Source organism: Hippoglossus stenolepis, chromosome 10 (assembly GCF_022539355.2).
Source record: "Hippoglossus stenolepis isolate QCI-W04-F060 chromosome 10, HSTE1.2, whole genome shotgun sequence".
Classification (NCBI taxonomy): Eukaryota; Metazoa; Chordata; class Actinopteri; order Pleuronectiformes; family Pleuronectidae; genus Hippoglossus; species Hippoglossus stenolepis.
In genome coordinates this window covers 19,885,034-19,909,184 of record NC_061492.1, presented here as the reverse complement: position 1 = coordinate 19,909,184, position 24,151 = coordinate 19,885,034, and the positions used below count along the sequence as shown (strand labels likewise).

Here is a 24,151-nt window from a genome sequence, read left to right as displayed (position 1 = left end):
TTAAACGAGTCAACCAAACACCTGTAGACAAATACAATTTTTCAACATTATATATATATATATATACAATGTTTCAACATTATATATATAAATTTAAATTTTGATATTTAATTTAATTTTAGCTTAAAGTTGTTTTTCCTGTTGGTGGTTTAAAACGTGCTGTAAAAAATATTATTATTATTACATAGCCTATATAGAATTATATTAATATATTCTGCTTGCAAACACATATATATTGATATCTTATACAGGCGATATAATCTATTTAATCCATTGTGTATAACATAGTTGTAATACCTCCCTCTGCTGGTAGACTCAATGCACTACAGCTGTCGCTCAGTGATGACGTGGATCGCGTGTGTTTTCCAGCATGGTGACCTTCTGCCTGTACCACACAGTTTGTGGTCTGTGCAAGCTGCCGGGTTCAGCTGAGCTGCAGACCCATGAGAGGTGCACGACCACACTGTGAGAGGAGTCGGTGAACTTTCTTCATGGTAAGCTCTTGTATTTAGTGGAGCTGTTTATCAGAATCAGAATCAGAATCATTATTAATGTGAAATATATCTCGATTATAATAACGGCAGCTGCTTTCTAGGTTTATTTCTCTGAACGGGATCTCAGGACATTTCCTTTACTGTTATACATTCTGTTATAATCCGGAGTTATGACTCTACACATGCCCAGTGCTGGATTTCTGTTTGTGCACAGACTGGTGAGAGTTTGCACAGGCAGTCAGAGACTTGTCACACACAGGGACTCACTGGTTAAACTCACTCAAAGTAGAAGTGGGATTAGAACTTTTTCAACTGGTTCTGTGAAACATAACGATAAGGGGAGCGAGGACTCAGACCCTTCAGGCCCGAGCACCAAGCCGACACCCAGACAAGCGCTGCTGGGCAGGAGGAGACCCCTGTCCCCTCTGGAGAGGATCAGCAGCCTGCTGCCTCAGGATGCTCTGAGCCCGGAGGTGACGCAGCTCAGAGAGCAGAACCAGGAGGGAGCTGAGGACAACCCCAACACACCGGCGTCACTCACACACCGCCCACAAGAGCAGAGTGGACATCCTGAGACGGCACCTAGAGAGGATGGATCAGATGACCATCATGCATCTGGTGCCGCTGCAGAACCAAACCCTTCAGAGAGGTGCACGCCAGCCTCTCTCCCAGGGGAGAAGATGCTTGTGTCTGGGGAGCTGCTCGTCGCTGAGTATTACAAGAAAGGGTGGGTGGAGTTCAGGAAGATGTTCACTCTTCAGACTGGGACTCGCCTGCACAGCAGCTGGGGGTTTATCCCGCACGATGACATGGTCGGGCAGCCTGCGGGTCTGTTCCTGAAGTCGAGCCTGGGCGTTCCCTTCCTCATTCGGCGTGCCAGCCTGGAGGATTATGTGCTGTATATGAGGAGGGGGCCTGCCATCGCCTACCCAAAGGTATTTTTGTTGTCTTTCTCAAAATGCACGTCCCATTTTGTCTGTGTTTTCAGGGTTTGCACGAATAAAATGCTCCTCTCAAAGACACTGGAATATTTGAACTTTCTTGTTTCCACCAGGACGCATCCACCATGCTGCTGATGATGGACGTCACAGAGGGAGACAGTGTGCTGGAGTCAGGCTCTGGATCCGGGGCCATGTCTCTGTTTCTGTCCAGAGCAGGTCTGTGTTCGCTAAACCATCTGTTTTTGTCTGTCCACCATTAAAGTGGAAGCACCTTAAGAGGTTGACGCATGACAGTGAAAGTTTCATGTTTCCAGGATGTTTTTGCTGTTTCCTGAAAGAGAAACTTGTGTTGGATTAAAGGAATTATTTTTAAAAAACAAGTAACGTTAGGGCTGGGAGATGCGGCCAAAAATAGTGTACTGATATTATATCGGTGATTATCACGATAAATGTCAGAATATTGTTCTTATTCTCAGGCTTTTCCAGGTGCCTGTATTGAAGAAAGAATCCTCAGTACAAACTATTAAAATCATTTTCGTGCTCTATTCAAAAGCAGGTTTTTTTTATTACAATTTATCACTTAGTATATGTGATGAAGGCAAGTGGTTGAGGTGAAATGTCCCATTATCTCTAGTTCCGGTTTCCTGCTGACTAACTGTCACATCCAGTAAAAGGTTATCATAGTTCTGTCAGTCAAGCTGCTGGATGTGGAGCATATTCTATGTCTGTGTGGAGTGTGCAGAATGGATTTGATCACACTTTGCTCTCGTTTTCCCCAGTTGGGTCTAAGGGCAGCGTGCTGAGTGTGGAGGTCAGGGAGGACCACCATAAGAGAGCCGTAACAAACTACAAACGCTGGAGGACGTCATGGAGCCTGCGTCGGGGGGAGGAGTGGCCCGACAACGTCCGGTTTCACACCGCTGACCTCTGCACGGCCTCCTCGCTGCTCGCTGGTCAGGCATTCCACGGGGTCAGAATGTTTACAGTATTGTAATCAACTATAGAGCATTGCATGAACTGTGGGATTTACATTAAATGACACCGGCTCACTCAGCTGATGGATTATGTCTGTTGCAGGTGGCTCTGGACCTGATGAACCCTCACCTGGTTTTACCCACTGTGATTCCACATCTGTACCCTGGAGCTGTATGTGCCATCTACCTCGCCAAGTGTGTATCTCATCATGTCTTTCTTCAGGTCTAAGAATAGAGCCTAAAAAAGGTGGAAGACACGAGGCAGTCACGTCTTGCGCGATGTAGTTTATACAAAGTTCCTTTAAGAAACCGTTTAATATCTTAAGAAATACACTTAATATCTTTCCTCCTGTGAGTTAGCAGAGTAGATTGATACCACACATCATGTACTTGTGTACAGAGTGATTCTTCAGTGTGTTTTTATGGTTAACTGTTGCTTATATTATTTTCTCTAGTTACCAGTGATTGAAGAAGTTTTAATATGATTGGGTTAAAAGTAGCAGTGCCACACTCATCATACTCCATGACATGTGAAAGTACAGACTTTTAAAAAGGCAAACAAAAAAAATCCTAATGTACATGGAGTGAAGCTAATTTTATCTGCTCTACTTTTGGGAAATGAACAGTAAAAATCCACCTTATTTTATAGGTAGATTTGAACTCTAGCTGTCAGAGTAGAAATATGAACAAGAAAGTAAAGTACATGGACGTCACATTATGCGATTCTATTGATCCAATATTATATGTCCTCTGTGCTTTGCTCTTTTAAAGAATGTGGAATCTAGGCCCAGGTTCATAAGAGTGATCGCATTGATTTCTTTTTAAAAGAAATAACCAAAGGAGTCTCCCACTTTTCAATTTAAGTTGAATGTCCTCTACAAACCATTCCCTTATAATCTTAATACATATTCAGTCCGTACAGATATAAACATAGTTTAGTTTGAAACAGATTTAAACAGTATAACTTTCTACAAGTGTCTAGTAGCACAGGTGTAAGTGTGTTTTATTATTAATATACATTTCTTTGCTTCCTGTTTAAAATTAAAGCCAAATCAACACATTATAGTTCATTTTTGTTGCTAATTGTCTCACATCTGCAGGAACAGAAGAACATTTACCTGTTTCCTGACTTTTCCCCTGTAACCCAGTATAACACAGGTTATTGACCTGCTGGAGGGCCTCCGCTGTATGCACCTCCCTTTGCTGTGTGAACACATCATGGAGGTTCCAGTGCGACACTGGCTGGTGGCCCCGGCCCTGCAGAAAAACGGCCAGTTCTGCACCAGGAAACCTCCTCCCCTGGATGAAGAGCCCAGTGAGGAGGAGGACGAGGAGACGACAGATGAAACTGACAAAGGTGACTTTAAGAAAACACAGCATTTTGATGTGGACCCTGATGTTTTTTAACATTTCCTAAATTGGACATTTAACTGATGTTACAGAAGAGTTGACCACAGGTGGACGTCCAGCCTTCGGGAGTGTTCCTTACATCGCCAGACCTCACCCTGTACAATTAAGCCACACAGGTCAGATGTTATTACACTTCCACAGTCCCAATGTAAAGAGTTATAAATGATGATGACGCACATAAATGATCATTGTCTACTTTTCTATTTTCAGCGTTCCTGGTGAAACTGAGGAAGTGTGGTCAGTAGCTGGGAGTCCTGGATGAGAATGATTTAATATTCTATCCCTACTGTAAATAATCTGTAAAATAAAACAAATGTTGCGACATCAGTGTATGTGTTAGTAACAAATCTCAAAAAGACTCATTCCAGTTCAACCTTTTATTGAAAACTCAACAGACAGTGTTGTATCATTTAAGCGAAACACAAACATCACAAAACACACACCCAACAGAATTCCAGTACAGTGAGCGACATTGTGTGGCGAAACTTCAATTCATTCAAAAGCCCCCCAATCTGGTTGTCCAAAAAAGTGCTTTGGTAAATAAATAACAAATAAATATATATGTATATAAATATAAATAAATAGCAGAAACTCAGTGCAGGTTGAACAAACCTTTACAATAATACTCTTTGGCGTATTACATTAATCTGACTGCAAGTAATGCAGAATATGACGACTGGAATTACACTGGCTCTTATTATTACTTGAACTGTCAACTTTGTACTGAGCAGTTGTGATGAACTCAGCACAAACTGGTAAGTTACACTTGTGATTCAGGCCTTTACTTAAGTCTTAAAGAGGAGTGAAGATAATTCACCCAACTTCTTCGTTGGTATAAAGAGGGACGTAGTAAAACTGCGGCGGGGGCGACGCTCTACTCCTCACTGATCCAGTTCATAGAGGTGTCGAGAGTAGATCCACAGGAAGACTCATCCCCTGACGGAGAGGGAAGACAGACGCATGTAGTTAGGAACACCACGCAGCCTCAGTTCTTTGTGGCATGGACTCAACAAGTCGTTTGAGATTCTGCTCCATGTTGACATGACTATCACGTCACTGCTGCAGTTGTCAGCTTCACATTTATTTATGCTACAAATCTCCTGTTCAGCGACACCCTAAATGTGTTTGAGTCACTGGATTCACACCTGGTGACAATACTGAATTTCACTGAACTTGGAGGGATCTATTTTATTTAATACCAACGCCTCTGTAACACATCGTCCCTGACTGGTTATTGCCCGTTATCCTGATTAGAGACGTGTGCAGTGTAAACAAACAGAGCAGCCAAAATGACAGACCCGAACCCAAATATAATTTCAAAGTTTTGGTCCGAACCCAGCTCAGCCTGTTGGGACCCGTCGTGCTTGGGTCAAGTATCCATGCTGTCAAGCCTTTGGTCTTAAGTGCATGGTGTAAACACATTTAGGGTGTAAGTTAAGTTACCCATGGGTGTGTTTAGGGTGAAAAGGGCAATAAACCAATCAGAGCCCCAAACATGCTTGCACCTTGGCTAACTGATATAATAATGGTGGATTAGAAAGGTAGTAAGACAGACACACACTTCTCTGCAGAGTAAACAGATCTGTTCATGTGCAAAGTGAAAGCACACGAGCAGAACCATCTGTGTGTGACATCAGTGTGTTGAGTGTGTGTAAATGCATTGTGCATCTGTCTATGTAGGTGCATTTTATCATCACAATAAGGTGCCCTTAAAATAACAGTGAAACACTGCACCACTGACTTCAGATCAGGCTAATGATGCAATCGCTTTGCACTCCCTCAAGATAACTATGCACCTGACCACACCTCAGTTTAAGAACGACATACACTGTGTGGAAGTGCGTTCATCTAAAACTAGCAAAGAACTAGCAAAATCTGCTTGGTGCCTGATGCCACTTTGTATTGGGTGCTGCTGAGCCCATTGACATGATCATGAAACCAGTTTCAGACATGATGGATTATCATGGTGGAATTAGCCATTAGAAGATGGTAAACTGGCCATAAAGGGATGCACATGATCAGCAGCAACACTCAGATGAACCACGGCATTTACACCATGATTGATTGGTATTAAAGGGGCCACATCCACATCGCACACCATTACCCAACCACCACCAGTCTGAACTATTGACACGAGGCAGTTTGGGTCCATTCATGTTGTTGATGTCAGATTCGGACCCATTCTGATGTTAAATGTGGACATTAACTGAACTCCGGACCTGTCTCTGTATGATTTCATGCACTTCACTGTTGCCATATGATTGTCTGACTGGATAGTTGCATGAATAGGCGGGTGTACAGGTGTTCCTCAGTAAATGTATGGTGCCAGTCTTAAAAAACACTAAAAGAAATTGTTAAATGTCCAAATATTACCAGAAGAAGAGAGCAGCAGCAGCAGCAGCCTGGCAAAGAGACTCCATTTCAGGGTTTATACTGGGCACACAAATGTATTCCAGTGAGGAGTCTCCCTAAGCAGACACTGGTAACAAGATACCTTTGAAAAGAAACATGGAAAATGCTCCAAATCCGAATTATAGGGGGTCATTAATATGCTGGAATAAATCCTATCCCCAAACATAACACTGATGCTCTGCGAATTGGAAATCTGTCTCGCCGGGATATAGCACAATCTTTTCAGTTTGAATTCCTAATCCTGCTCTGTGAAATTCGTCACAGGTGTAATCCACCTGAATCACATCGACACACACAGACTCCCTGAAATAGGAGGTGGAAATGTTTCCACTCGTTCTCGTCCAGGGCTCCATTTCCAAATAAAAAAAAAAAAAGATTTCCATAGAAATGTCTCTTTAGCAGCAGCTACAAGTTTAAAGAACAAAAACTGTGTAATGGTTGGAATTGCATGTTGTGAAAAAAACAAAGCTTAATGTGCAGTTAATAGTCTACAGTTACTGGGGGCAAGTAAGTTTCAGACAGTAAAGCCTGATTGATAATAAGGCTGCTGGAGACAGATGCTCCCTTAAACTCATATTAAAACCTGAAAGCCAGTGGTGACGATTTCATGAAGATGTGCATCATCAACTCTGAGTGTCATTCTGTCATTTTATTATTTTGCTTTAGTTATTCAACCTCGTCTACTCTGTGAAAGTGTGTGGCAAACAACATTCAGCTGCTCCATTAAAACGTAAGAGAAAGGTGTAGTTTATGGCTCCTGCAGGTTCTGGAGCCTTTTAACTTTCCACAGTTTGAGCTGGGGGGGAGATACTTTTTAATCATTATTTCTACTTTAAGGTACTTTCAAAGAGCTTCCTGAATCTAAATGGTATTTTTGTCCCATTGACCAGCAGTGGGCTCTATCTTTAAAGGTATTTTTGTGATCCCAGAGATCCCACTTTTATCGAACTGTATGAAATATATCTGTTTGCCTGGTGAAAAAACTATATTTGAATACGATGTTTCAGACTGGGTCAGCCTCTGCCAAGTAACAGGAAAAGAAAATAATCTTAGGCCTTTTACCTTAAAAGGTTTAGTGTTGGTAATTTATTTATCGTATTATGTATATGCCTATTTCAATATCTCATACATAATGTACAAATACTGTATAAATACTTTTATTGAATTTACATTTTTTTGGTTTAATTTCTATTTCTTTATAAAATCTTTAATTATTTTTCAATTTTCTTCTATTTTTTATATTTCCATGTGGACTTTCGTCTTTTAATTTTCCAGGTGTGGTATCAGTAAAGTTGATCTCATCTTATTTGTTGAAATCCTCGTCACACTTCCTGCACAGGACTGTAATAAACATGACCAATGATGTGTGGGTAGTATCGGTTACATAATATCAAAGTGTAGCCTGCTCTTCCTAGCTTTTCCAGGATATAGGGTTAATATGTGACTGAATAATGGAATAACCTACACAGTACTGAGGTCACAATCAGGGCTTCGTCAGTGTGCGACTATGTCCTGATTTTAGAGGTTGGAGGAGAAGCACATCTGGATTAGTGATACCTACTAGGAACCCCCTCAGCACAGCAGCAGGAGGAAGGCTGGACGTGGCTTTTAGTCTCTGCCGCCTTCCTGCCAGAGGCTGCAGCCCTGAGCGGGGTGGTCTCCAAAGTCAGCAAGGCCGTGAACGGGTCTGGATAGGTGGCGTTGGGGCTCTGTGCAGGAGATCCTCTGTTGGGATGGGAGGAGCCCAGGTCTGGGTCTAACCTGGTGCTGTGGTGACAGAGGACGCAGGTGACTGGGGAGGCGAAGGGTCCACGGGGGATACTGATGTTGACTCTGTCACTGTACTGTCGCTGGGCTCCGCTGTGGTGCTCTGATCGCTCCCGCTGCCACACAAAGTGAGCGGGCACAATGGCCATCACCTAACAAGGTAAGAGAGAGAGAGAGACGCAGGCAAGAAATATATGGATTCAGAAACAAAAATATCCCTGCAAAAAACACAACATAGATCAAATATCTGGCATTAACCCAAAGAAATAAATATTGCCCTGTCCAGCAAAAACAAGACCCTTAAAAATAATTCACCGGGAAACACCATTTATCAGTCTCCTCGGGCAATTTCACTTGTGTGCACCTCTTCGCAGCAGCGCCTGCTGACAGCCGCTCTGTACTCGATGCGAACCCACAGCTTGTCTCGCTGCTTGAGGAAGCGGGGAAACTGCATCCTCCAGCTCTTGCCCAGCGCCCATGGAAAAATCTCGTACTTGCCCTCTTCCTCGTCCTCCTCCATGGTGTTGGCAAGATACCTAGAGATGGAGCAAATGAGCTGGTTTCATTCCTGCCAGCAAATCAGCCATGAGGGGTAAAAATAAGCGGCGCAAAGCGTTTGCTTATCCTCCAAAACTTACAGTGCGATGAAAAAGTTCTTCCTGGTGTACTCGGCAATAGTGAAGCGGGCCCTTTTGAAGTACACAAAGGTCATGGCTAGAAGGTACTGATGAATTGGAGAGAGACAGATTGGGAGTCAGTACACAGTGAGCAACGTAAAGCTTCGGAAAGAATTTGAAGCCAAATAACTGCTCCTGCCTTGTCTGTCAGTTTGCGGCAGCAGTCCGTCCACAGGAAGTCTTGAATGAGGTCATCGTCTGTAAACAGATTCATTTTTAAAATCAGCTTTTTAAAGTACAATTAATCACTTGGACTTTAAAGAGGTCATTTATCTTATCACTATTTACCAAAAAGTCTGAAGTATGACGCCATTTCCTGACGCTGGACGACAATAGCTGGAGCCAAGTTGATTCTGGCCTTACGCGTCCCATCCTGCAGCCGGCTCGGCGTGCTCTTCCCGGAGGGGCCCTGGGCGTCTTGGCCGTTGGCTCTTTTCAACCGAAGACCTCTCCTGATTTGGAGAGTGTGAGCGCTGTTGGGTTTGACCCGGACGGTTACTGAGGGAGGGGTCTGGCAACACCTGTGTGTGTGCTTCATTGCACTGCAGTGTAGAGCAGCGGAGGAAGAGCAGGAGTGAGGTCTGTTCTGAGAGGGGATGAGAGGAGAGGTCGATGACAAATGAGCAAACAACATGAAGGGCTTAGATGGAAAACCCACAGGTCCCTCATATTAGTTGTGTAGCATAACACAAAGTACAGTTACGTCCATCAAGGTTATGTTTTCGTCCCCGTCTGTTTGTGTGCTCGTTAGTTTTTAAGCAAGATAACACAAAAACAACTGATTTCCAGGAAACTTGGTGGAGGGATGCAGTATGGGTCAGGAAATGGACCCATTGCATCTTGGGGGACGTGAAGGTGACGGTGATGACAAATGAAATTGCTGAAGCTGGAGCACAAGCAGGTTATATTTGAGTGTGAGCACTGAGATTTGAGTGAAAGCATTACACAATCCCGAGGTGAAACTTAAAGACCACGCACTAGAATAAAGATGTAGGAAAAAAACATACAGGTTTTCATAGATGTTGGATTATGGCAGTTTCCCCAGGGAGTAATTCATGGATCTTGATGAGGACACACTGAGTGGACTGACATCTCTGATCGTGTGAGATGTGGAGCAGCTTGTTTGGATTCAGGGGGACTGTGGGACCTCGGTGGAGATACGAGCTGTTCTGTCATTCGACTTCAGTCTGTTTAGCCCTGAGCTCACCATGACGAGCAGACACTAAGCTAGCAGGCTAAACAGCTAACTGCTGCCCAGCTCGAAGACGCTAACTCGGACTTTACTTCATCGCAGTGCGAACGCTGTGTGCGATCTAGGACTCAATACTCAACCAGGAAGTTAAGTGTCATATAAAGTAAAGTGAGGACATTAGCTGCGGGAGAAGCGAAGGTTTACTTCGAGACAGACCTCAAACACGTCCTCACCTCCGCGGGGGTTGTTTCAAACTCCAGTGGAACGAAGCGGAGAAAGAAACCAGCAACTAAACCTGAGTGACAGGAGAGTTAACTAAGAGCAGGCACTGTTAGAAGAAGCTGAGGAAAACATGTCCGGGACAACAGCGAGCAGAAACACCATCGTTCACATGTGTTAACGAGAGTAAAGAAACCATCCATCACCTCCACGGACCGATGAGCTCCACGGACTCGGACTCGCACCTCAGGCCACAGGGGTAGACGCTGCCTCGAGGACGCGCTCCTGGATCCGCGCCATTCGCACACCTGCACGCGGGGACGCGCACGCTTCTTGCGCCCCTCTCGGGCATTGAGTTTCTCTCTGTGTTAACAGTTTAATGGTTCATCTACTATAGAGTATTATAGACAGCGTTTATATGTACAGTATTATATGGATAGTGTTATATACGGAGGATTGAATATTGAGTATTATAGACAGAGTATTTTATACGGAGTATCATAGACAGTATTATATAAAGAGTATTATAGACAGTATTATATAGAGAGTATTATAGACAAAGTATCAGAGCCACTTAAAGGGGGATTGGAAAATAAAGTCGTATATTACAAGAGTACAGTTAGAATATGAATATACCCCCTCTAAAATGAGTTAAAAATTATGAGTTTTTTCTCATAATATGATGATTTCATTATTTTAAAATTAATATTTAATGCTAACTTTTTTCTTGTAATATAATTTTATTCTCGTGTCGAGAATAGAGTGATAATATAATTATTGGAGAAGAGTTGTAATTTATTGGGGAAAAAGTTATAATATTATGAGAATAAAGTAATAATTTGATGCGAAAAGTCATAATTTATGAGAATACAATCAAAACTTAGTTTAAAATAGGCCATCTAGGGGCACCACTAGCTGGAGGGGCCTAAATGAAAAGGGAGTTTTTTTAATTGCCTCTGATCTACTTTTAAGAGTCTATCACTGACTTCCATTGTGCGACATTGTTGAAAAACTACAGCTCACACCGCACTTTACACCTGATACTGAGAGCAGGCTACAGAGATATTAGCAATTAACAGTTTGTTGAGATTGTGAGTGAAAACCAAAAGGTAAGCTTAATTTACACGTATAAAATACATTTAAGAACATTTCTTTAAAAGTCTTTTTGTAATGTATTTTTTATTTTTTACTTGGCATTAGACATTTATTCTTTATGAGAACACTCATTCAATGTGAACACTCACAATAAATATAGTTAAACTATTATTGCAATATTCTTGCAGTTGTTGACTGAATTTGGATTGAACCCTGCTGTAGAAGAACACACTGCTGGGACACACTGACCTGCTGCTTTTCCACTTTCTGGCACCACATTTAATGTACCCACACAACTATATAAGATTAAACACATAAGTTATCAAGATACTTAACAATTGAAGTCATGCACTCGATGACTTGGGAGGTTTATAAAAGAAAGCGCATAATGATAAACAATTATAGGCTACCCTAAAAGTAAGGTCACTGATGGCTTCCTACCTTGTCTTAGGTAGTCTCTCAACCCGATGTTTGCTCCTGGAATGACAACTGTTTAAATGTACCCACTGTGCATTAAAACCCTGAAACCTCTGAGAGGGAGCGAACTGCTGAGCCACAAAATGTCTGAAAACAGGGGTTAGTTTCAGTTTCAGTTGCTCACCAGCATCAGCGAACGAAGAAGGATTGTTTTGCATTGGTTTCCTTGATATTTAGAGGCTGAACAAACCTCTACAGTGTTGCTGTGACTATGACATTTTATTAATGCTGAGGTTAATGAGTCTCTATGAAGCCTGTCCTGACCCTCCTGCTACAAAAGATTCACACAACCTCCTTTCTCTTGGTGGAAGCCTAAAATGTGTATGCAAAGTTGTAGAAAGTCGAAAGTAACACCTGCTCCCCAGTACACAAATGAAAGACCTGGTATGAATAATCAGGTTCCATTCTACCTCATACCTAAGATAATACATAATAAGGAGTATTGTGCATGAACAAGTGACATATTGTGATGATAGCAGGACACAGAGCAGATGGTGATTCAAGTAATATTTGAAATACATACTGTTAAATTATTGTAAATGTTGTAAAAGTTTAGAATGAAAAAAAAAAGTCAGCCCCCTCAGAATGCCAGCAGAAATTTTGTCTGACGCACAAAATTAGAGAGATGGCCCTGGATGTAGGCTAGTGATGTGACAGTGTCACAAATTAATATATAATACGTAAATAAGTCAATCCCAATACAGTTTGATTTGATCCTGGTCATTTGATTTCATCTTTTGTCATTTTCTTTAGAGAATTAAAAAGAAAGTCCCAACAACAAAGATTACTATCGTCTTTTTTCGTTTTCTATTTCAGTTGTTGTCCGCACACCCAGAGGCAGTAGTTTGTGTTATTTTAAAAGCCTCACTGCTCCAATGATCTGATGCTATATTTAGAATTGAAAAGACAATCACGTAATCTCCAAATATAACTGAATGACAGCAATTTAGGCATTTTGGGTAATATGGCCAATGTAACCACAATTGTCCATTAACAAATTTATAGTTACATAATGTTGTTTCCATATCATAAAGATGATGATAGAACACAACTATAAATGCATGTTTTGTAGCACAATTGATAGACTTTCACATTTATTATCATGGGGTTGATACAAGTTCTACATGGGAGGATATTGTTTTGTCGGCTATAAAAAGCCACCTCAGGCCAGCCCTCATTACACAAATGAGCTTACAGACTTACAAGTAGGTGAGTTCTGTATGCTTTAACATGACATGTGTGCACGCTGAGGAGTTCACTGAAAGCCCCACTAATCCTCTCAGCTGCTTGTTCTTTGCAAGATACAGAGGGATGGTTCAGAGCACACAACAAGGATTTGTTTTTATAAACATAACCACTTATATGGGAATATATTTTGCCTATCTACGACTGCTGGAAGGGATTTGTAAAATGGATTTATCAACATTTTGTTTTGTCAGCTTTCTCCTGGAAAGGGCTCTTGTCAGATTCAACAACCTCAGTCACCTAAAACTGACAGATACAGCAGGTGGCTAAGGACTGTGACTATTCTTTCCATCATTTACCACACTGTCGGCTGTGCAGTGCTGGAGTCTCCAAGAGGACGTACAAATCTGCTTCTATTAAAAAACTTTTAAAATGGGCTGCACACCATCCAAAGGTAACAATTTTGGGACTCTGGGTTCCCTGAGGAGGAGCAGAATGCTGCTGGCTGCACCTCAAGAAAGCCCCAGACAGTCCCTGCTTGAAGACGGAAATCTTCGAAATTCAGCTATACCTACAGATGTGGATACAAAGGAGTGGAAGACAACTGAACAGACCCAGGTATTTCAGAAGGAGGCACATATGACACCACAAAAAAAGAGATCTGTTACTGACTTTGCACCAGAGGCAGTAAACATGGATAAACTGGGGAGTCAAGGAATGGACAACAACACTGTGTCCCACAGAAAAGAGAAAAATAATGACACGCAGGATGTAATCGAGAAAAAGACTGGCAGAAAACCAAAGAAAAACAGGGGTGGGAAAGTTCTTAAAAAGAAAGACAAAGACAAGCTACCTGCAGAGAATAAAGTGGACTTCCCAGAACCTCTGGTAAAAGCTCACCAAGCTGCTTATGCCTTTTTAAATCCAAGTATAAACAAGTATGATGTTCTGCTTGGACTTTTGGAACAAGCAACCCAAACTCAGGTTTCTGTGCAGCCTATGGTTGCTTTTATGGCCCTACGCTACGAGGAAATAATTCAGGGCCTGGAAGAGGTAGCAGATGAGGGAGAAAAAGTTTTAAAAGAAAATGGACAACATCTTGCTTGGACAAGTCAAATGAAAAATCTTTCATCTTCTCCACCTCTGAAGTCTGGCTCTGCTAATAGTGAGCCCCCACCGGATTTGTTGCAGCAGCTGCTTCAGTACACCACACAGAGAATGCGAAATGTAAGCCAGACTGTTGGTGGAATCGGGGATTCTGCTTTGGAGGAGGCAGTGGAGTACTTTGCCTCAGTTTCAGAGCTTTTAGAGGAGAAACTGAAAGTCAAACGTACAGTAGAGACTAGGCTAATGCAACTCTTATCTCGTATTGAAATGGCCTCTCTGCGCAAGCCTGGGCCAGAGGACTCTGCTCTGCTAAGTGAGGACAGTGGCATTGGGGCTGAGAGTGAATCGCTTGCTGGATCTGATAGACGCCATAGACGAGAGAGTTGTGAGTCCACTGGAACAAATAGAACTACACCTGTTAGTCTTATCGGACACACCTACATTAACATTACACAAGGAGTGTCAAGGCAAAAGTGTCTAAGTCAAATAAGTCCAAGTGTTTCCCTCACCTCACTCAACTCACTCGATTCTACATGCACCATAATGGCTAATGACCGAAGAGATTCATTACTAGGATCAGTCTCTTTAGATGATGGGGAGGAAGATGAAAATGATGATGACGAGGAAGTGGAGAAAGGCATGGGAGTAGTTCATGTAAGGTTTAGAACGCGATCAAATTCTTCACCGGTAGAACCAGAACAGCACCCCCGTCGCCTACTCCCAAAGCGCATAGAGAATCCTCAAAATGTAGAAATGACTCTCAAAATGAAAAATGCTATAAGTGGTAGGATACAGTTTGTCCCATCACAGAATGCTGGTGCCAAATCAAAGGTAGCAGGCAGTCCCAAAACCAGTAGACGCCATTGGACAGATGAGGAGGAACGATCTCCAAGGAGGCCTCAATCAGCAGCACCTGTTCGGAAGGCATTAGTAAAAAAGACCACAGTGGCTAGACAGCAACGTTCCCGGTCAGCAGAATCCCTACGGAGCAAAGGTGAAGATCCTACTCTGCTCGAACTAGAAAGGACTCAGAAGGATTTAAACCAGAGGTTGCAGAGGATGAGTAAAAGCAAAACAGGAGTAAACGCAAGGACAGCTCCATCTAAGCAAAATCAAGGAAGCTCACCAGCACAGTCGCCAGCAATAAATCGCAAACTGCAATCCTTAGAAAAGAACAGCAGTACCCAACCACTTAAAGGCAAAGTGGACTTAATAAGGAGCAACAATAAAAAAACGTCAGGAACCAGTGTTGTGGAAGACAATATACAAAAGAACAAAAAACTACACAAGGGTCCCATAAAAGCCACCCCACCCCCTAGCCCTCCTTCATCACCACGGCCATCATCAGGACTTCACAGAGGCAGGAATTCAGTCAAAAAACTGATTGATACCTTTACTCAAGGAATAGAGGAACTTGATAGTCCTAAAGTTCTAGGGCCTCTCGTAGGAGTACGAAAGTGTGGTGTTCCTGTGTTACCTGGTTTAGGAAATATGGAAGCCGTGCTAAGTGCTGGGTTAGCTAGATGTAGGCATGAATACATCTCATCTGAGAAAACTGATGATTTAGATCTGGATAGTCTTCCCCCGCCTCCACTGGAAGTATTAATGGACAATTCCTTTGAGGGTGCCAATAATCTTACAACTGGTAAAGCAGATGATGGGGCAACAAAAGTTGGCAAGTCGCCTCTGTTAAAAAGGACTGTTGTATCACAAAAATTAAGGGCCTCAGTTCAGTCAGTGACAGTGCTGCCAAGCAAAGGAGGCTTGCCACAAGCTTCAAAGGTTGTTTCTCATGCTAGAGCAGACCAACAGGACACGTCTACTCCATCAAACTTTAGCAAACAAGTTGCCCAACTGGAGGCAGACCCAGGAAAAGAAAATGATGCTTTTCACCATCAAGCAAGAAAGATTATACCCCTAAGACACTCTTCAAACTCTCAGATAGAGAGATCATCAACAAGTTATCTAGAAAACAATCCACCTTCCAGTCAAGAAGGATTAGTAGACTTTCAAGATGCTGGCAACCTATCCGTGCCTGGACCCAACACTACAGTGTCCACATTGCCTCCCTCTTCAGTAGTCAATAGCCAACCACCTTCCACCCCAACTAAGTCTAGGAGTCGAATGTTACCATCCACACCTTCTACGCCAAACAGCTTATATCGAAGGTTTCCTAGTCCCCATAACTGTAAAAGGCAACCTACTCCACCAACTTCAACTAGCCCCCCAGTTAATAGGGAACTCCCCACATCGCCAGCAGTTCAGAGGAGGCTCCCCAGCCCACCTGTTACAAGGAAGAACATCTTAAACTCAAACTCAACCTCCTCGTACCCTTTCAAAGCACCATCTCCACCTGCCTCACCAAAATTAAAAAGATGGTCAAGAGAGAACAGCAGTGAAGACTCATCTAGTGCTCGGATGATCAGTAATGCTCGTTCAGTCTTCTGCCCTGTGTCCCCATCCCTGTTTGAAGCCTCCATTCCCCGACCCCCTCAAGCATGGATCTCTACCGGGGTGTCTTTTGTCTCACGTCCTTCGGGAAATCGTGGAAGGTTTCCTGTATGTGTTCAAGGACCTCGACCATTCATCAGACGTAGTCATTCAGACCAAAGGCCAAGTCTAAGTTTACCACCAAGATCACCAGGTGTCTCTGTGGCTGAGACTTGTGGGAGTGAGCCAGCAATATGCACACAGGGGTGAGTGTTTTGTTTTTCATATTAATCTTTCTTTATAGCATCCTTGTCCATGTCCCTTAGTTTTATACAAAGTTTCTGAAAAATTATAGATCGAGTGGAAACTATTCTTGTTGATTTTTCCCTATTATGCACAATATTGTACTAATTGTGAGGACAAATGGCGAATCACTTCAGTTCAGCTCTCAATTACTCACTCATTAATGTTGGGGTTTTCAGGAAGAAGTAGGAAAATACTGTACGAACCCAATACAATAAGTTAATAACTATTAAACTTTGACATGACTGTGTGAAATAAGCAAATGCAGTTGCCAAAGAAACTTATTCAAAGAGTTTAACTGATTTGACAATACTTTTTACATTACTTTAGTACATCATCTATCAATGATTTTTTTTGCCATAGGCCAAGCTGGAATTCAAGATGTCCTGTTTTCAAGTTGTAGTGAATGCCACTACTCCACTACTTTATCTTGTCACTGCTGTATTTAAGACTGCATTAATTTTGAATGCAACATTAATGTAGTATTTTTCCCAGTATAAAGTACAACATTGAATGTCCAGTTTTACAGGATTTAGCACTGATGTGGCCGTTTTATAAAGTAACTGAGTGAATTCACGTTGCTAATCACAGTGATGCACCACTCATGATCATATATGGCACAACTCCACCTGGTTTACTTCCTTAATTGCTGTTGACAACATTCTGTATTCATTCTTCTAGGCTGGACGATGAGCCAATCAGGTACGCTGACTTATGGGGCAGCCAATCAGACCTCGGAGCTACACCACGCTCTGCATCACACCCGGATCTGTGTGTTGTTGGTCAGGCCTTTCACAGAGACTAAAGGAGGCCAATGAAGGGCCAGTGGGATTATGGATTAGCAGGCTTTACAAAGGATTTAAGGTGATGGTGATGGTGTTTACTCCACTGAGAATAGACCGAGAGCTAATTCTATCCACTTGTTGTGGTCGCACACCTCCACTTCACATATAATTAAATTGTGTTTCAATGTTATTTATTTATTAATTTAAACTTCACTGTATCGTTACATATATATGCTTTTGATTCTATTTTTGCATAGCATGTATTTCAGAAATACATTCACTCATGCTTTCAGTTCATTCAGATCAGTGTTTACATCATCAAAATGCAGATACTATTTAGAGTCTTGGTGGCACAGTGGTCAAAAGGTTCCAGCCTCAGGAAAACCAGTAAAATACATCTCATACATACACAGCCTTTGCAGAAACCATTTCCAAGATTTGTCTCGTGGATTTTTTGGAAGTGAATGGTTCATGCAATAATGTCATTGTCAATAATGTAATACCATGTGATTTTTAATATATTGTTTTTATTTATTTTCAATGAGATGCCATTTTCTCTATTGTCATTTGCTGCAATCTAAAACAATATCTGTCTGCCATTAACTTAAAGAAAAGTAAAAGTAACCAATTCTTATTTTTCTGTTTTTCACGTTTACTTTTTGCTATTTGTTTATTAATAAAAGACACTAACAATTAGTTCACATGACCAATTTGTGTGTTTTGTTAATAGCAATTGACAGCAATTGATGTGGTTGGAACTACTATCTTACACAGTCGTGAAATGGTAAAAAGTATATTTACTTTAGTACTAAAAGGTTCAGTGTGTAAGATTTAGGTAAAAGGATCTATTAGCAGAAATGAAATATAAAATAATCCTAGTGATGTTTTCATTATTGTGTTTCATCTAAATTGTAAAAAAGTTTGTTTCTTTACCCTAGAATGGGCCCTTTATATTTAAATACTTAATATTTACATCGGGAGCAGGTCCTCTCTACAGAGGCCGCCATGTTTTTTAAAGTAGCCCAAACTGGACAAACTAAACACCTTCTGAGTTTTTATGACAACTGAAGGTGACCACAGGTTCTCTTTCATGTTTGCAAGGGGAGGGTGAGGTGAGGGGTGTTCAGCTGCAACATGAAACGTCACCACTAAATTCTACACACTGAACCTTTAAGTAAAAATTTGAGGTACTTGAATATTTTCATTTCATGCTGCTTTATAACTTTACTCCATTACAGTTAAGAGCAACAACTAAACACATGAAGAACTTATAAAATATGATGCTGTGTTATAGATTGAATCACCAGACAACATATAACATGAAAGCTAAATATAAGGGAGTAATTTCAGCCAATCTGTAGGAAATAAAAACAATATTAATATCTAATTAATCATTGAAACCACTTTTTATTAAAAAGTAACCTAACATTTTATGGTACCAGCTATAAAGTCACGATTGGCTGCACTTCCTTATCTCAATTTACATTAAACTGAGCCATTTTGAAGTGCGACTACTGGTCAGAGAAATCTACTACTAAAACAATTACCAATTTAATCCATATTGAAATTAATCACAGAGCTGCTGGATTCTAAAAATGTCCAGAATCAGAAATATGCTCATGTCTCTGTTCAATTCCACTGACATTAATTTGCTAATAAGAAACAGATGGTTTTATAGATCTCTATCAAAATTTGAACAAAACTTGTTGGATTCCAAAAGGCTAAGAACTCACACAAGCTAAGTGCTGGGGAAATTATGCTTTCGCCAAGAGCCCAAACAAATGGAGCCACATGCACATAAAGACCTAATATCACAGAAAACTAAAATAAAAGTGGTGCTGTACTGTCCAGACAAACTAATTTTTACAATGTAGTCATGTTTTATCTTGCATTTTCTTATCTTTCAGTGATTCCTCATGTTGCAATACATGCCAACTTTGGGTTCAAACTCCTGTTTCTTTGGTCCAATTTGCAAATTCAACGAATAACAACTGTGTTCAGCGAAAGCTTATTGTGGCCAAGGCCCTTGAGCAGAACAGAACAAATCCATGAAGAAACAAAAGGCAGTGCCCTTTAACAGCAGCCATTGAAATCACCACCACTGTTAGGGAGAAAAGGCGAGTATGTGTGTCATCTAATAGCATGCACTAAAAGCAATAACTGTGATGTAAAAGTCTACAGTGGGCAGTGGTAATTGTGGTGCAGACCTTTATTGCACAGACAACATCATCATCTCAAATATCAAGTGCGTGGTTGAGGCATGAATGACTCTGTAGAGCTGAAAATAGGTTGTTATAAAATGTCAAGGGGAGTCGAGATCAGAGTTCTTGAGTTCTCTAGAGACAGATTTGCCACGTCAACAATATCATCAACACTTTTAAACCTGCAGTCCCAACGCAGACACTCATTTCACAACACTTTACACATTGCTTATTACCACATAATTGAAAGTGGATTACAATAATGTGCACCTTGCCTTGTGAAGAACCTGACAGTGGAATTATTGCCTGTTATTTCCTGTCATGCATTGAAATGAAGCTGCACTAAAGATTGTGTTTTTCCTTTATTGAATAAAACATCAGCCTCCTTCAAACAATTTAAGTCAGTAATGAAATGATGCATCAATAGAATGAAGTTGGCACCAAAAACTAAACACGACTAGGTAACTCTTTGATGTGAGGATCAAAGGGACTGAAAGAATTCATGATAAGCTAATACTTGTTTACCACCAGGGCCGAAGGTTTCTCGCTGAATATTGCTGTAACATTATGTGTTTACTTGTGGCCTACTGTGCTGTATATATATATATTCAATTCAAATGTGCCACAAATGGAGCGACGCCGGCGAGCTAGTTCAGGCAGCCAACTCGAGCTGCGCTGCTCCAATCATGTGACAGACATCATGTGACATACCTCACTCTCCACAACCATCTATAATACACACCCACCTTATCAGGTGGTCTATTTAACCAGAGAGAAATTTCCCATCATCACCTTTGCTCGCACTGCTGCTTCAGTATTGCTACCAGTTGCTTCAGCCCCTCCACCACCCCAGCATCCACCTGTAGGCTCCGACGGGGGGGTTACAAGTATTGGCTCATCACTCCCATCATTCCTGTGTAATCACATGGGGGAGTGATTAAGTTGGAGCCTAGACGCCAAACACTAAACCTGTTCTACTGCTGCAATAAATGTTTGAACGTGAGTTGTCGGACTGAACTACCAGTTATAGATTTCTAATACTAACAAATACAAAATATTTTGTTTAATAACTCAAATATCAGGGGTCAAGATTTCTGCACCAATGCAAATACTTTTATTTGAAAACAAAGAATATGAATATTAATTTTTAGAGTCACCGTTGTATATAATTGAGGTCAAAGATGATTGACTGTTTCCATCATGGGAACTAAAGCTCTCAAATGTGTTCTCACTTGAGTATGACACACACAACTGTCAGTAGAACTGTTCTCCTTACAGTAGAGGATGTACTCCACTTTAACTCATTGGAAAATACAGTGAATGTTCTTTAAGGTCCCTCCGTGATTTAACATACGAACACCCTCTGTGTTTAAATATGTATATGAGTCAAATACACTGTGTTTCATGCCAAAAGTAAACATTTATTTATCAAGATATACTGTACCTGGGGCACTGGACCATAATGTACATTCTTCAATTTTCTTTTCCTCATGATTTTACTGGATTTCATGTTAAGTCATTTAATGACAGTTTTACCTTTCTGAATAATTTTCTTGTTTTCTTCCATAAAGATCATACGAATCTATAAAAAATTGTAACCGACCTATTAATCTAAGGGCTAAAACACTCTCACTAAACTATGAGTATATCTATAATAATTATTGTATTATTTATATAAATTATAATAACATTTAATACACAATAAAACAATTAGAAAAACAGAACAGATTGGTCACTACAGCAGAGGGGACACAACAATAAAATCCTTATGAATATTAATAATAGATACTTTTTTTTACTACTTTATATATTGTCCTCTAAATAATAAATGAACATAAGTGTGAAAATTGTTTTCTTCCCCTGAAATAAATCAAGCCAACCACAGTAAATGAGCTTCAATAATCTGGCTGTGGATTATTAATTATCCATCCTCGGGTTAACTCATTTAGTAACAAGAGCAGGCTGCATGCAGTCAGGCTTGCAATGACGTCTGTTCTCCACCAGAGGAGTGTCTCGCCCCACAATCCACCTCTATCGTCCCTCTGCGGCCACATGAAATCTGGTAAGGATGCTCAGACGCAGGTGGAATGCAAATGTGATCTCACTTTGTTATCGTTAGATTATGAGATTAAAATATTCCATTCGCGGTCAATATGAGATATTTGCAGATACTGAGAAAAAACGTAGAAAAAACATTCCATAAGCTTAACATGAACATTAAATATGAATTGGAACCATTCTTTATATCATTTACTTATGATTATGTAAGTCTGGTCTGCCAGTGATCTCTGGTCCAGTTTACATGGATAGATTATTGGGTTGTGAACAGGGATAAAACTGGGATTTTTTATGAATGGGGGCACTGGTTTCAGTGTTGCCATGGGTACATGTATGACGACATATTAAAGCCACTGAACTGAACTTAAACCAAATCTTATTCCTATGACAGGCAAAGCAAAGACTGTAAACTGATTTATTTTCATTAATGAATGGCCTGTTTTTCTTTCTACCTTCCATCCACCTGACTCTCTGGCATCTGTCTGACAGGTGACTGACTGACTGAGGTCGACCGATCTGACAACCAACGCTGCCGTCTCTAGAGCCACGGCTTCTATGGGAAGTGTATTCATTTGAACCATGAAGGAGTTCTGCCTGGTCCCAGATTTGGTGTTCTGTGTCTTTTAGACTTTGGGCCGTACAATCAGGTTCTTAATCAGGTCCCATTTTACAACCCTGTGCCCTGGAAATTGCATTTCGGCCTAAACTACAACAGCGAATCTATTTTGTAGGAAACTTAATCTCTGGCTGGATTTTGCTTGGAGGTGAGGTAATTTTTAAATAAATGAAGTGCTACATTTATTCATGTCACCTGGAGGAGGTTGGGGTGGATCGCAGGTGTACAATTCAAAAAGTGAAATACAAGCTGAACAAGAGTGAAGCTGGGGTAGATTTTCACTGCTGGAGATTTGTCTTGGAAAAGAATGAAGTTTGATGATAATACATTACTAACAAGATTTGTTACTATATGAGCTCAAACCAGTTGAACAGTAATCCTAAAGTTGTGGCTTAATTTCATTACACATATTGAAAAGGCTAATCAATATGAGTGTAATTTTTGAGCAATGCATAAGACAATACAAGGCTTTAGCCAAACAGCAGTCCCTGGGGCCACAAGTGGCAACTGGTACAATTTGATGAATTAATCTTACTTGATGTAAACATGTAAGTAGGTTAGTCTTAAGGTATGTTTACTTTATTAAGTTGTACTCCTCACTTAATTGTATTTACTTAATTTTGTCAAGTTGTTCCAACTTAAAATTGGCAAGGGAAATTAACTTGTTGCTGTCAAGATCATTCTTATGCTGCGTTCACACCCAAAGCAAAGGGAAATTTTGCCTCACGTTACTCGAGCAAGTTTGGCCACAGGATAATTTTTGCCCATCAATTATCATCCGCCATCGTGTGTGGGTCCACAAGACCATCCACAGGTTCACACACCATCTGTGGCGGATCAGAGGTCGGTTTGATGAACCGTTAGCTCGGGTCAGTGTCAGGACTGATTGGCTTTCACAACATCGTGTCACACAAATCTTTCAACTCGAGAGGGTGGAATGCCGCAAATTTCGTGTCTATCGCGTTGCCTGTGTGACTTGAAAATGTCTGCCTCTCTTTGTGTCATTGCATTGACTTTGTATGCAATCTTATTGCATTAGAAAATAGGCCTTGGGTTTGCACCATAACAATTCCTTCAAGTAAGAGCTGTTGCAAGTAGTCTGTTCTTGAAAGTATTCCTTGACTTTGTCAAGTCCCAATGACAGATATCATCAATATATCAATGACAGAGGTAGTTTGTGTTAGTCATATAATTTATCGTTGGAATGTTACAGGGGGGTTAGGGTTAAGTGTTGTTGCTTTGAAATGGACCAGCACAGCGTGATTGATATTTTTCAGGGTACAGTGCTTGTCAACAGCTTCAGAAGAGGGGACCAAACATGCTGTGAGAGCGTCACAGTTTGGAAACAACAACTTCTGTCCCCTCCTGGGAAATGTAATATTGGTCATGTTCTCCACATTCCAGCTAAACAGAACCAGTGCTCGTCCTGAACGCAGCAATCAGTGGACATCTCTGACCTCAGCGTGGCATCACTGTGTCCTGGGTTGAGCATTAGAACAATTGAAGGAGAGAAGCACTCAGACCCACACAGTGTGTGGAAAATGCCAAAGTAGTAACATTAGCAAAGAATGGAATATTCAAAAGACAAAACTTTGCTTGACGTCTCAATGTCATAGTTATGAATATGTTAATTCGGAGACACATGCAATGAAGGCTAATTAGAAAAACCCAGGGAAAAAAAGATAGACATGCCAATATGATGTTTTTATTAAATTTGTATTTAGAATTTATCACCATATTCAGCACAACTGAAAGGGTAAAATGAGCAACTTAAAAATGTGTGGCTTTGTGGGGGTGTTGACAGGCAG

The 24,151-nt window shown here is 41.0% G+C and overlaps 3 protein-coding genes across 8 annotated transcripts; 2 read left to right on the top strand and 1 right to left on the bottom strand.

Annotated features, from left to right (window-relative positions):
- Positions 1 to 339: 339 nt before the first annotated feature.
- trmt61b (tRNA methyltransferase 61B) lies at positions 340 to 4,177 on the top strand. Its single transcript, XM_047341766.1, has 8 exons — positions 340 to 494; positions 596 to 1,429; positions 1,549 to 1,651; positions 2,215 to 2,405; positions 2,513 to 2,604; positions 3,558 to 3,766; positions 3,852 to 3,935; positions 4,030 to 4,177. The coding sequence occupies exons 2-8, from the start codon at positions 665 to 667 to the stop codon at positions 4,062 to 4,064; spliced, it is 1,479 nt and encodes a 492-aa protein (XP_047197722.1). The 5' UTR covers positions 340 to 494; positions 596 to 664; the 3' UTR covers positions 4,065 to 4,177.
- Positions 4,178 to 4,181: 4 nt separating this feature from the next.
- spdya (speedy/RINGO cell cycle regulator family member A) lies at positions 4,182 to 11,921 on the bottom strand. 6 transcript variants are annotated; one of them, XM_035168878.2, is made up of 8 exons: positions 11,623 to 11,733; positions 10,293 to 10,449; positions 8,964 to 9,256; positions 8,815 to 8,873; positions 8,637 to 8,722; positions 8,363 to 8,534; positions 7,789 to 8,150; positions 4,182 to 4,755 (listed from the first exon to the last, which is right to left on the bottom strand). In XM_035168878.2, exons 2-8 carry the CDS (start codon positions 10,436 to 10,438, stop codon positions 4,749 to 4,751), a joined length of 1,125 nt encoding a protein of 374 aa, XP_035024769.2. In that variant the 5' UTR covers positions 10,439 to 10,449; positions 11,623 to 11,733; the 3' UTR covers positions 4,182 to 4,748. The 6 variants fall into 6 exon arrangements, with proteins under 6 accessions (XP_035024769.2, XP_035024768.2, XP_035024770.2 ...); XM_035168877.2 differs by having other exon boundaries at positions 7,793 to 8,150; positions 11,623 to 11,730; XM_035168879.2 differs by lacking the exons at positions 10,293 to 10,449; positions 11,623 to 11,733 and adding an exon at positions 11,783 to 11,921 and having other exon boundaries at positions 7,793 to 8,150; positions 8,964 to 9,261.
- Positions 11,922 to 12,882: 961 nt separating this feature from the next.
- Positions 12,883 to 18,164, top strand: pcare1 (photoreceptor cilium actin regulator 1). The gene is made up of 2 exons (XM_035167267.2): positions 12,883 to 16,646; positions 17,365 to 18,164. The coding sequence occupies exons 1-2, from the start codon at positions 13,276 to 13,278 to the stop codon at positions 17,486 to 17,488; spliced, it is 3,495 nt and encodes a 1,164-aa protein (XP_035023158.2). The 5' UTR covers positions 12,883 to 13,275; the 3' UTR covers positions 17,489 to 18,164.
- Positions 18,165 to 24,151: the final 5,987 nt, after the last annotated feature.

What these genes read in the sequence shown, in the direction of transcription:
- spdya (XM_035168877.2), bottom strand. Translation starts at nt 10,438, where the DNA reads ATGCCCGAGAGGGGCGCAAGAAGCGTGCGCGTCCCCGCGTGCAGGTGT. An exon ending in GAGCTCATCGGTCCGTGGAG is followed by an intron (nt 9,257 to 10,292) that starts GTGATGGATGGT and finishes CTCTCAGAACAG; the next exon opens with ACCTCACTCCTGCTCTTCCT. An exon ending in GCCGCAAACTGACAGACAAG is followed by an intron (nt 8,723 to 8,814) that starts GCAGGAGCAGTT and finishes CCAATTCATCAG; the next exon opens with TACCTTCTAGCCATGACCTT.
- trmt61b (XM_047341766.1), top strand. Translation starts at nt 665, where the DNA reads ATGACTCTACACATGCCCAGTGCTGGATTTCTGTTTGTGCACAGACTG. An exon ending in TCTGTTTCTGTCCAGAGCAG is followed by an intron (nt 1,652 to 2,214) that starts GTCTGTGTTCGC and finishes CGTTTTCCCCAG; the next exon opens with TTGGGTCTAAGGGCAGCGTG. An exon ending in TGTACAATTAAGCCACACAG is followed by an intron (nt 3,936 to 4,029) that starts GTCAGATGTTAT and finishes TTCTATTTTCAG; the next exon opens with CGTTCCTGGTGAAACTGAGG.
- pcare1 (XM_035167267.2), top strand. Translation starts at nt 13,276, where the DNA reads ATGGGCTGCACACCATCCAAAGGTAACAATTTTGGGACTCTGGGTTCC. An exon ending in CCAGCAATATGCACACAGGG is followed by an intron (nt 16,647 to 17,364) that starts GTGAGTGTTTTG and finishes TCATTCTTCTAG; the next exon opens with GCTGGACGATGAGCCAATCA.